Source organism: Aedes albopictus, chromosome 2 (genome assembly GCF_035046485.1).
Source record: "Aedes albopictus strain Foshan chromosome 2, AalbF5, whole genome shotgun sequence".
NCBI lineage: Eukaryota > Metazoa > Arthropoda > Insecta > Diptera > Culicidae > Aedes > Aedes albopictus.
In genome coordinates this window covers 410,936,763-410,949,917 of record NC_085137.1, presented here as the reverse complement: position 1 = coordinate 410,949,917, position 13,155 = coordinate 410,936,763, and the positions used below count along the sequence as shown (strand labels likewise).

General features: G+C 43.1%; 1 protein-coding gene across 1 annotated transcript; it reads right to left on the bottom strand.

The window, feature by feature from the left end:
- Positions 1-3,457: 3,457 nt before the first annotated feature.
- LOC109417969 (uncharacterized) lies at positions 3,458-10,690 on the bottom strand. The gene is made up of 4 exons (XM_019692115.3): positions 10,595-10,690; positions 9,337-10,527; positions 3,885-4,109; positions 3,458-3,816 (listed from the first exon to the last, which is right to left on the bottom strand). Exons 1-4 carry the CDS (start codon positions 10,622-10,624, stop codon positions 3,643-3,645), a joined length of 1,620 nt encoding a protein of 539 aa, XP_019547660.3. The 5' UTR covers positions 10,625-10,690; the 3' UTR covers positions 3,458-3,642.
- Positions 10,691-13,155: the final 2,465 nt, after the last annotated feature.

Here is a 13,155-nt window from a genome sequence, read left to right as displayed (position 1 = left end):
ACCGCAAACAAAATTTGCTTCGTCTTTTCACTATATGTCAGAGGTAGAAACACAACCCCTGCAACTTGCATTTTGTCCCCAGAATACAATTGTAACTGCAAACCCGATTTTTCCAAAGGCCACTTATTCAATTTCTGCCTATAGAACTCTTCAGAAATCACACAAAGTCCCGCCCCCGAATCAAGTTCCATCATGAATGTGTCTGTCCCTATCATAACCTCGATTTTGAACCAGTCCTTTGCCCTATCTTTCTCTGACAAATTGTACAAATTAGCAGTACCACACTTACTTATGTAATTTTGCTGAAGATTGACTTGCTCCGTTTCATTATTCCTGTTGTCGCCGTCCTGTGGAGTCGCCTGCGGAGTCGCCTGATGCTCCGCAGACAGGTAGAAATTTCGCTGGTACTCACAAGCCGCTTGGAGATGGCCCTTCTTGTTGCACTTTTTGCATACATATTCCTTGAACCGGCAGTCCCGTCGATAATGACCGGCCCTTCCACATGCCAAACACTTTCCTCTCGAGTAATCCAGCCGTTGTTCCGATTTCCCACTGCTGTTAGCCTTCGTGTTTACATGTTTCTTGTCCTTGACGAACATCAGTTGAATCGCCGTATCGTCCGACTCATACTTCAGCGCCAACTCCTGGGCTTTCTCCAATGTCAGTTTCTCATCCTCCTCACAAACCCTGTCGTACGCCTTACCATTCAATCCGTCCACGAATTTGTTTATAAGGTTGTGCGTAAGCGCATCGCCAAATCTGCAGTTCGCCGCTAGGTTTTTAATCCGCACTATCCATTGATTGACTGTCTCGTGACCATTTTCGTGCCGCTTTGCTCGAAAAAAACAGTCTTCGCTCCTTGTGGATCACGACCGGGGGAGTAAAATGCGTCGTCAGCATCTTACACAAATCGGCAAAACTTTTGTCTTTTGGCTGATCCGGTGTACATAAGTCCCTCAAGAGCTTGTAGGTTTTTGAGCTCAGATGATTAATCAAAACCGCCTTCTTCATGTCGTCTGTGACCTTGGACGTCACGAAAAACTGTTCCAGCTGCTCTCGATACAGTTGCCATTCTTCCACCTCCGCATCGAAGGTGCGAAACGCTGCAGTGGCCGCCATCTTTGCACTTCCCCGGAAAATCGATCCCGTTTTCTGCGGTCCTTTTAACTACTCTGTTTTCCTTATTTTCCGCAACCACGACGTCACCAACTCGCGTTACATACTCGTCGCCATTGTGATGTTTACGGAAATAATTTAATTAAACGTGATTTCGAATGATTACAACTTTATTAGAATTTAGGATTACGCTGTTATTCTCGCGCTCGTCCGTTCAAGTAATGACGCGCTCTTCTCTCTGTTTGACATTCGTGTTCTTTCGTGTGGTTTTTCGTACTGCTGATCGACAGACCTGTTTATACACTCAACCAAATCTCACAGTAATGTCATCGGCAAAGCCGACCAGTGGAGGTGTGAGCCTCAATACGCCATCGTACGCCGCGTTCCATAGTACCGGGCCTAAGATTCGCCCTTGCGGTACTCCCGCGGTGATGTTGTACCTCTTTTTTTTACCTAGTTTCCAGTATCCGGCGTAAGCTATCCGGGACTCCTAGGTGTTGAATAGCGCATTCAATGGCGGCCCAGCTGACGCTATTGAACACATTCTTCACATCCAACGTGACTACCGCACAGTAACGAATTTCTCTACGCTTTTTCTGGAGCGCTATCTTGGCCGTTTCGGTTACAGCCTTTTATAGCGTCCACCGTCGATCGACCTATCCGGAAGCCAATCTGGTTATCCGAGAGCCCAGAGTCGTCTGGTTTCTCGGTATAGACCATTAGCCAGTTTCCTCCAGTTTCCCGGAGGTGTCCAGAAGGCAGATAGATCTGTATGCCGACGGGTCGCCGGGTGGCTTTCCGTGTTTGGGCAACAGAACCAATCTTTGCCTTTTCCACCTCTCCGGAAATTCGCATATGTCCAGGCACATCTGCATAGCCATTCTGAACATACTCGATGGCCGACTTCATGGCTACCGTCGGGATACCGTCCGGACCCGGAGCCTTGTTCAACTTGTGTGTCTTCGCAATTACGATGAGCTCATCGTTCGTCACTAGGGCTACCTCCCCTTGGTCGGTTCGGCCAGGGGGGGGCTGGTAGCCCATGATCTGATATCGTGGCGCCATTCCATAGCTCTGAGCGATTGATATACTGTCGTTGCGCCTTGAAGTCGATGGTGGTGCGTTGGGACCTGGTATTCGCGGCATTTCTGGAGGATTTGCCACATGGTGGAGATTTGATCTGTTGTAGAGCGGCCATCGACGAAGCCGGCTTTTCATAAACTCATTCACTTTAGGTGAAAGCCGACGGAAGATAATCTGGGATAGATACCGAGACCTCATCTAATTCCAATCTTTTTTTTTATTACGATTCCTAATTCCGTTTACACCATGCAAAACAAATGGGGTGAACGGAATTAGGAACCCAAAGTGTTTGGAAGGTTTTCGACTATTCTTCTTTAAAATTCACTCCATACAATGCAGCTCCACTTAAAAATAAAAACCTGGATTAATCCACCTATGGTGAACAGAACCCTTCTTACACTTATTAAAATTATTGTTGTATTATTCGTATGTATGATTGTGATTTTTGGTCATTCTAGAAAATGTTGTAGTTGATTGCTTTCCATAATATAATCATCGACCATGGGCTCAACTACCAGATTTTTTGTCTAAATTTTTGCGTAAATTTTATTACTCCTTAGTACTCCTGGAAAGATATCTCGGAAACAAAATGTCCAAACGGCATGAAATTTAATAGCATACTACTAGGATTTTTAAGCTTTCATTTGGTGCTGAGAGAACTCAAATCGATTGACACACGGCTGATTCATTTATTGTGAAGCATTTTGTCAAAGACCTCTTAAAAAGTTAAGTTGTATTACTCCAAAGTACTCCCCGAAAGATATCTCGGTTACAAAATGTCCAATCGGAATGAAATTCAAAAGCGTTCTTCCAGGATGCAGTAGCTTTCGTTTCGGGCCTTAAGAACCCGAATCGGTTGATAGACGGCTGAGAAATTAATGGTGATACACTTTGTCAAAAATATCTAAAATAATTAAGTTGTACTACTCCCTAGCACTCTTTGAAAGATATCTCGGTAACCGAACGTCCAATCAAAATAAAATTCAATAGCGTTCTACTAGGATGTAGTAGCTTTCATTTGCTTCCAAGAGAACTCAAATCGGTCAACAGACGGCTGAGAACCGTGAGTGACATTTATTTGTAACATACATACACACACACATACACACACACGCACATACAGACATTTGCTCAATTCGTCGAGCTGAGTTGATTGGTATATGTGACTCGGCCCTGCGGGCCTCGGATCGAAAGTCGGTTTTCCAAGCGGTATTTATACCCTTCTTATGGGTGTAAGAAGGGTAAAAAGGCATTTTTTGTAACTCGTTTAACTCCTATAATTCACATGTACGTAAATAATTGATTAAAAATCGTCCATTTGTATGACGGAAGAATATAGTTCAACCATACTGCTCGTCATCAAAAATTCAGATTACTGGAAATAACATTGCGCTCGTGCTGCTCTCTGATGAGGGAGCAATAGCGTTTGTTGCTTTTACTAACCTACCACAGGCTGGTAACCGCAATATGTGGTAGCGGTCGTGAATCGGTAATCAGCTGCTTGAGCTTCCTCACAATTTCCATTATACGATCAGTTTTGTCACGCCCACAGTGCTCCAAGGTCAAGTTCCGTAGGTTGGGATTCAACACAAGGTCCAACATGTTCGGCAGTTCAATCTGAGAAGAATGATTATAAGTATGTACAATAGGTATCTATATAAAACTCATTAATCAGCCAAATGTACCTCATCGAAGCCACTGAGTTGGATATCCGACGCCCACAGCAATGACACCCAACCAGAACCAGTAATCTGGATGGCATCTTCATCATCGTAGGATTCCAAAGAGAGGTATTCCAGTTTGCGGAGGTTTCCGATGTAACACAAGCTCATATCGGTAACCGGGTCTTCCGCAAATGGTATTAGAGTCAGCTTCAGTCGGCGTATGTTCGTCATTGTGGTGCACATGACCTGGAACGATAAGAATCAGCGCTTACAGGATGGTCACTCAGAATAAACAAAGAAAATTCACGGTAATTCAAAAATATCCCAAAAAGAAATATGTTTAAAGGACAACTATCGCGAAATAATGTTCTATTTTTTTTAATTTGGTCTCAACTGCGACCAGACCTGGAAAACGAAATCGAACTTGAACAAATCTTATTAATCAATCGCAGAAATAACGATATCACTACCATGTACGGTGATCCCCGGTATAACACACTTCATAATACTGAGAATGTTTTACTAATTCTTTTAGATCAACGCATCCTATGGCTCCTAGACCGGCCGCGAAGAAGCCGGCTTGACAACTTTTCACGAATTCATTCGTTTTAGGTGACAGATGCCGAAGGATGATCTGGGATTGCATTTTCTAGGCGGCATTTTAAACGGTAGACCTGCAAAACGGTAAGTCGATAAAGAGAGTGTCCAACACGGCTTTAGTCCTCAGAAGTTCCTACCTCATGCTTCCACGGGTGAAGCGATAACAAAGACCGCCAGCTAAGCGTTGTGTGCTTAGCTGGTAGTGCAGCCTGGGCACTGTTGTCCTTCTGACTTCAACTAGATTGAGGAGGTACGATCCGAGTGTCTGTTCACCAAGGAGGTGCGGCTCAAACAGCGTCTGTTCTGGCATCCAGCGGATGAGTATGAAATGCTCCTCCACCGGAAGCTCGCCCCACCACGGTAGATAGGGGACCTTAGGTCAACAACCTACTGTTCCCAAAAACCAAAAATCCGTTACAGAAACCGAAAATGAAAGATAACAAACTGATTCAGTGGCAACGACTTTTATCGCGAAACGGCGGACAAGAATTGGAATTTGGGATGTATTAAGCCTAGCCCAGCCGGGTAGACTGGCACAACTAGCCAATGATGCATGTCATATGAAACTTGAGATCCTAGGACTGAGCGAAATCCGTTGGCCGAACTTTGGAGAACATAGATTGGCGTTGGGTCAAATTCTGCTATACTCTGGCCTACAAGGTAAACAAGCACCTCGCCACTGTGGAGTTGGTTTGCTGCTCAGCGCTCACGCTCACGATGATGCGGTCATGAAGTGGGAACCTACTAATGAGAGAATAATTGTAGCCAGATTCAGAACAAGGTTTCGAAACCTTTCTATGATCCAATGTTACGCGCCAACTGATGCTGACAAAGAGAACTTTACAGCCAACTGAACAGTCGGAACAGTTGAAACAGCCGATTTTCCGTCATTTCCATAGTTCCAATCGATCAGCAGACCTGTCAAAACGACAAGGATTCGCCATTTTGGCATACTCGAAGTCGAGACATTTTACTTGATCGGAGAGATATTTGCAGAGTTTTGTGGCAACAATGACATGGCGATTGGGGGATCGCTCTTTCCTCATCGACCAATGCACAAAGTGACATGGATTTCCCGTGATGGCGTCACGGAAAGTCAAATCGACCACATCTGCATCATCCCAAAACTGGAGACGGAGCCTTCTTGATGTGCGGAACAAACGAAGCGCCGACATTGCGTCCGACCATTTTCTCCTGATCAGCGAGATCCGACTGCGCATTGCCAGGATCCAGCGACAGGAGGAGACGCTGCGGTGAAAAGGTCCTTCGTCGAGAAGCTAGAGAACCGTGCTGCAGATATTCCATAAGGTGGAAGCGTAGAAGATCAACGGAGTGCCATTAAGAAAAACTTCATCGCCACCGGCGAGAATAATTTGGGTGAACTACGCACCCGGAAAAAGCAGTGGATCACAGATGATACCTGGAGGATGATCGAGGAGCAAAGGAATTCCAAAGCCGCGATAGAGCGAGCGAAAATACGAGGAGCTAAAGCCGTAACCCGTCAGCGCTATTCGGATCTCGAGAAGAAAGTGATACACCCATGTAGACTGAACAAAAGAGCGTGAGCGGACTCCCTAGCCGACGAAGGCGAGAAAGCCGCAAACACCGGCGACATTCGTCTCCTCTACGATGTCTCACGTCGCCTTAGTGGGACTAAGATGTTTGTGCTGGCTCAAAGCCAATGAAGTCATATGATGCTCCAGTGCGAGCTAACTCATCAGCCATTTCATTGCCAGCGATGGAAGAATGGCCAGGTACCCATAAAAGGTGAACAGCATTTGCTGAATTCAGCTCCTCGATTTGAATTCGACAAGCCCTAACGAACTTTGACGTAGAGTTGACCGAAGCAAGTGCTTTAATAGCAGCCTGGCTATCTGAACAGAAGTATATTACTTTGCCCATTACGTGCTGCTGAAGTGCTGATTGCACTTCACACATAAGAGCAAAGATTTCGGCCTGAAAAACGGTGCAGTGTCTACCAAGTGAGTAAGACAGATACAGCCTTAGCTCACGAGAATAAACACCAGCACCTGTTCGACCTTTGAGAAGGGAGCCATCAGTGTAACATACGATGCCGTCTGAAATACTTCACTCCAGACAATCAGATGTCCACTCTTCCCTGGAAGGGAATTTCGTGGAAAATGTCCTATATGGAAAATTACAAGCAATTGTAAGATCACTTGGAGCAAGGACAACTTTGTCCCAATTCACCAAAACAACGAAACAACGAGGTGTGTGTTGATGTGCGGTTCACAGGAGTTTCTTCTAGTAGACCGAGTATCTGTAGACGGTAAGTGCAAGAAAGTGCTTCTTGTTTGAGATGAATGTGTAGTGGAGCAACGTCAAAGAGAACTTCGAGCGCTGCCGTGTGAGTTGAAGAGAACGCTCCAGACATCGCCATTAAGCACATCCTTTGGAGAAGGCCTAACTTTCATTGGATCGTTCTCATTTCGCCATTTTGCCACCACACAAGACATCCATAAGCCCATATTGGCCGAACAACAGTTGTGTAAATCCATTTGATATACTTGAGTTTTAGACCCCAAGTTGTACCAAAGGTTCGCCGGCATTGCCCGAAGCCTATACAAGCTTTCTTGATTCTGAACTCAATGTGAGGTGTCCAGGAAAGCTTGGACTCAAAAATGACTTCAACGTACTTTACCTGTTCAGTCACATCGATTTCAGAATCAAAGAGACACAAAGGTCGAACGCCATTACGGTTTCGCCTTTCCGTAAAAAGAACAAAACCTAGAAGGTTTTACTCGGATTAACCGAAAGGCCATATTGGCGACACCAACCCTCAACCACCTGAAGGGCGCTTTGTATCAGGTCGAAAAGTTGCCTCAATAGCGTATCTGCTACGAGATTCCACAAAAGCGGTGACAAGACTTCCCCTACAAACACTCAATTTCCTAATCTCTGCTAGACGCAATGTCGAGAAGAGATATTGGTTTTTGAGCATTTGATGAATCCAATTGGAAATCATTGGAGATATACCATGACTCCGTGCGGCTTCCAATATGGCATCGAAAGGCATGTTGTCAAAGGTACCCTCGATATCTAAGAAAACACCCAAACAACTTTGCTTTTGAGCGAATGCTTTCTCGATATTGTAAACAACCTTGTGTAAAAGAGTCACAGTGGACTTACCAGATTGATAGGCATGTTGGTTCACATGAAGAGGCACGTTGGCCAGATGAACATCACGGATGTGATGATCGACAGTGCGTTCTAAGCATTTCAGAAGAAAAGAGGTCAAACTGATAGGTCTGAAACTCTTTGCTTCTTGATACGACGCACGATCCACTTTCGGAATAAATTTCACAGTAATATCCCGCCAAGATTTAGGAATATACCCTGTAGCAAAACTGCAAACAAGTATTTTTTCAAAACATGTTTGAAATAATCAAATCCCTTCTGAAGCAAAATAGGATAAATCCCATGTGCCCGATGAGATTTGAAAGGAGCAAAACAGTTTAGTGCCCACTCAATCGATTCTATAGTTACAATACTCCGAGCCGAAGCCAGGGAATCGTAACTACAAGAAAAGACATCAGGTTCATCCGAAGATGTAATATCCACACATCTAGAGAAGTGTGTGCCGAATAAGCATTCCAGAACTTCCTCATCAGAGGAAGTCAGATCGCCACTAGGCAAACGAAGTTCGTTCACTCGGAAATCCTAAGATTTCGCAAGGATTTTATTCAACCGACTGACTTTACTCAAACTGGAAAAAATTGTACAAAGGTTTTTCCAGCCGAATCGTTCAGCAGACCGGAGAGCTTTCCTGTAGACTTTGCGAGCCGACATGGAAGCCTCCGAACCAGCTGAACGTCGTCTGTTCCAACTCTTTCTACATTGTTTCCTGAGCTTCGCCAGATCAGAGTTCCACCAAGGGGTTCCTCTTGTGATCTTCACAGACTGTAGAGGGCATGCTTCTTCAAAAGCTTCCATGATGAAGGTCGTTGTAGTATCAACGGCATCATCTAAATCACTTGGAGTGTCAATGGATGGTGAGTATCCATGAAATTTCGCTGCAATAAAATCGGTAAAGAGATCGCAGTTGGTTGACCGGGGGTTCCTAAAACGCAAAGTTTGCGAAGTAACATTTCAATGCATATAGCAATGGTCAGATAAAGATTCTTCATCTGACACATGCCAATTGGTCAGCACGTGACTAATTCTACTAGAGCAAAGCGATGTTCAACAATTCCTCTCTAGCAGATACCATGAAGGTTGGGCGGTTGCCAATGTTAAGTAATGCAAGATCTGTACTAAGTATTCCATCAAGCTGGAGCCTCTCAAGTTAATGTCTGAGCTGCCCCAGATGATATGGGGAGTATTAGCATCACTGCCAACAATTAGGCTTTTTGAAGTACAGTATGCGATGACGTGTTTGAAAGCATCCGTAGGGGATAATTCGTCATGCGGTAAATAAACCAACCAATAGACGTATTTCCTGTTGAGGTTTCCAACAGATACATCAATTGTGATAGCACATACATCTCTGGTGGTTAGTTCAGAGATGAGTGTAGCAACTATTGCGTTGTTGACAAGCACACAGACTCGAGGCATGACAGGCGAGTTTGCCATTTCATGTTTACTGAAAGTAGCAAACACCGGGTTCACAAGGTTTCTTAGATAGAAATTTTTTTTTTAAGATTGCTCGGTGTTTCCATATATGAGACTTCTCCCTCAGGGGCTTGGATCAAATGTCGGTTTTCCAAGCAGTATTTTTACTCTTCCTCAGGGTTTTAATAGGGTAAAACACCATTGGATTGCGTGCAGATGGAACAGCCCTACTGGTAACAACCCGCATATTTGGGGTCTTAATTAGTAAGTTAATGCGTAATTCATAAAATAACATACTTACTCGAAGGCACCCATGGTTAAACGTATTATCTCCGGTGATGTGAAGTTCCGTAATGTGAGGAGCACTTTCCGCCAAAGCGCTGTAGAAGGGAATGCCGTTGGTGCACCGTTCAATCACCAGCTTCTCCAACGACGAAGAGCAAGGCACCGCACTTTGCTCGTCAAATTCGAACCACGTGTTTTCGCAATCGAGTTGCAATTCCTTCAATTTGATCAAATCCTGCAGCCCGTCCATGGTGATGTCTCGGTTTTCACTGATGGTCAACCGCTCGACGGTTGTAGCGTGGCGATACACGCCCTGCCGGAAGAATTCCTCATTGTTGGTATTACTAACGGTCAGATCGATGAGTGACTTGAGGTTTTGGAATAAAAGGACCGGATCTGGTATTGTGATGCAGTCGAAGTCTAGTTTGAGGATTCTCACTTCCGGAAACGAAAGCTGGAAGAAATCTTTTACAAATATGGGCCAAACGGTGAAGGTCAACTCCTGTAACTGCGTCGAAAAACTTCGAACAATCCGGAAATCCGAATAACAAGCATAAGAGGATGACAGAGATATCGATGTTATGGCTTTTGCGTTCCGGGCGATTGCGTCAAAGAACTTCCGTCGGGCAGTTCGGTCTATTTTGAGGCGACTGTCGTCGTACCTTAAACTTTTGAGCTTCGGCATCTCGGAAATTTCCTGCAATCCCTCTTCGGAAATAAACTCCATTCGATCAACGTTCCAATCCTCCTTCTTCATTATGTGCCAACTATCAATCTCAATCATCAAAAACTCCAACGGACTGGGTTCCTCGCCCCGGGGCAAGAATGCCAGCAAACTTTTGTCCATAACCGGCCCAAAGTTCAACCTCATATCCCGCACGGTGCCTTCATATTGGCGGACCACTTGTAGACACTTGCGCAACAACACGTACGGATCACTTCCCAAACGCACCCGCTTAGCTGGTGCACTTTTCAGCTGTCGTGAACTACCCATCCAGTTGAACTCCGACCCCACCAGCATAATCCCGGCGATGCTGAGGCGTTGGTAGCTGCGGGTAAAAACCATGTCTAAAAAACTCCGGACACGGTCCTCATTAAGGAGATTGACATTCAGATTCAGAAAATTTACAATCAACTCATTCCAGAGTTTGCAGGTAAGGGCGAGGTGCTTCTTACCCTCAATCTGTTGGAAAATCACAAGGAGCAGCTGAAAACGGGAAATGGTCAATAACACGATACCTAGGCATAGGTACAACGGGAAAGATGCAACTTACCTCGTTCGGAAGATCGTTGATTGTGGTCATCTTTGGGATATGTGGTGGTTCAAACTTCGCTTGTTTTCACACGGATGCTTTGACTAGGTAGGTATACACGGTGTTCAATAAGTTCGGATACACAGTAAAATTGAATTTATTTCCCATCTGTAATTCAGTTTTGCAAAGTGAATGTATTAATTGAAAGCTCACATAATACTGATCAAATACAGTATATGTGTTGAAATAAACTGTCCTTTATCCTTTTGTAATAATTGCAAATGTGCCTCAAGTTTCTTTTGGCCGGCACGCACGTCTGTCATTGGTATTTCGTCTAGCTTTTATTGAGTAATGGTGTTAAGTTGAATCAAATTAGGTTGTTGTCCTGAGCATTAGTGGTAGCAACTATGGCGATACGAAATAATCTATAAGATTCAGATTCGGTGAAATACGGACTCATTTTATTTTGATCTTTAAAATTGCTAAAATTGCCGCTGTACCTGGTTTAATGATTTTTGTTTTGTCAAAAAGCAAGGTTGCGTTATATCTCAGTTTAATCCATAGTTATGTTTTCCAAAACTTGATTATATCCCTATTGTGGCAAATTTGAACCAAAATTGGCTTTATATAATGTTTTTATGCCTTTTTCATAGATTTAAGCACATTTTGACTAAATTTGCAAATTTATCACCATATCATCACTGAAATAGCAGTGTGAAGGTTTTGTCTATTAATTTAGTTATTTTAATATAGTATAGTGAGATGTAAACTCAAAAGTCAACGTTTTAGACTTCTGTAGCTTGAGCAACTTATCGAAAATTATTGCAGCGTGCCGGAGCTAACAAACTTTAGATACATCTAAGGCTTATAAAAAAAAGTAGAAAACAACTTTATTCAAAACCATATGCTATATTTGATCAGTGTTATATGACCTTTCAATAAATACATTTACTTTGAAAATCTGAATTACAGATATGAAATTAATTGAAGTTATATGGTGTATCCGAACTTATTGAACACCCTGTATTCCGATAGATTCAATAAATTTTCCCTTGGCTCCGGCCAAGATTCCTGTTTGGCACCGCAAGGAATTTTGTTTGGAGGACGGACAAGCTCGTTGTTGTTGTTACGTTTTTTGATTTTTTTATGTTGATGAGATTGTTGACCCTGTCTGGCTGCCCTATCAACACGTTGAACTGCGTTTCCCAAGAATTTAAGCAATTTACACGATTATTGTATCTAACCAACCACGAACGCTTCAATCGAGGAAGCGTGTACGAAAGCGTTTTTAGATCTTAAAAGCGATAAAAGCTCAACAAAGCTCGCTGGGTTCACTTGTTCACCTTTCGCAAGCTTTCAACGATCATTTCACCACTCGGAAAAGCTTCAGGCCACACGTTACGATCATCGCAGCATGTAACCACATTAGTTTGCATGGGTAACGTTAACGATTGATGGTGTGTGTAGTGGATGAAGTAAGTGGAGAGGATCACCTTTGGGTAAGCAGCTTTACACCTGCGGGGTGGTTGGTGTTTTTACCTGCTGAAGCCAGCTGATCTGTCATTCTCGAGTTGATTGATTGGATAGCAAAAGGTATTTATTGATTTGCTCATACCACTGGCATACAACAGTTTACATCATTGCATTCTCAAATCTTACAATTTTTGCAAATTATATCCCAGTCCAGGTGGTCCTGTGCAGGTTGTAAATGGGGACACAGCTGCTTTACGAGATCTAAAGGTGCCGGCATAGATCGACAAAATCTACACAGTACCACCAAGTAAGTGATTTGATTGTATTAGGGTGGGTCATTGTTCTCCCACGTTCTCCTGATGCACGATGAAAAAAAAGGAAAGAGATTATTAATATTTTTTGTCATTCACAAGGGCATAGCCAGCTTTAGGGTCAAAGGGGGGCAAGCACCCTTAGCAAATTTGTACCTACTAGCTTTTATAACTAAACGCAACACGATGTAATTGAGTATGTTAACATTATATTCTTAAAGCATCATTTAATCCTTCAGATCTCACGCTGTTGTATTTTGTTCAATACGTTAAAAAAAAGCTCGCCTGATCTACACAAATCAACGTGATGCTGGTAACGGTGGCCAATTTCTGGAAGATTAAGGATTTATATTCACTCGTGCATTATTTTGCTCTGATTTGTATATTCTTAGTCTACAAAATATTCTTATGATTCCTGGAATCTTTTGAAAACTACAAACTTTTTTGAAGACTAATCTAGAATTGGGTTGTTTAGTGAATAAAATATTGCTATTTTCTATAGCCTAATCGAAAGGGCTCATTTTTCTGAGTATAACGTGATTTTATTGCATCTTAATACCTTTGTTTTGGTGGGTAAATTAACAAAACAGTTTTAATTTTCGTGGGTAGAATGACAGTTGAATCGATAAAATGACAGTTCGACCCGAACAAAAAAAAATCCCTATACAAAATTTAAATGCATTTTAAAAATAGTTCTCGGAGTCCAAAAATTATGAAATTTTGAATTTCGGCTAATTTTTAGGCGGAGAATCCGATTATGCAATAATCTGGATACCCCCAAAGAACCCAATTTGCTGG

Coding starts and splice junctions, on each gene's coding strand:
- LOC109417969 (XM_019692115.3), bottom strand. CDS start 10,624: ATGACCACAATCAACGATCTTCCGAACGAG. Junction 10,528..10,594: donor TCAACGATCTTCCGAACGAG/GTAAGTTGCATC, acceptor TCCCGTTTTCAG/CTGCTCCTTGTGATTTTCCA. Junction 4,110..9,336: donor TTAACCATGGGTGCCTTCGA/GTAAGTATGTTA, acceptor TTATCGTTCCAG/GTCATGTGCACCACAATGAC.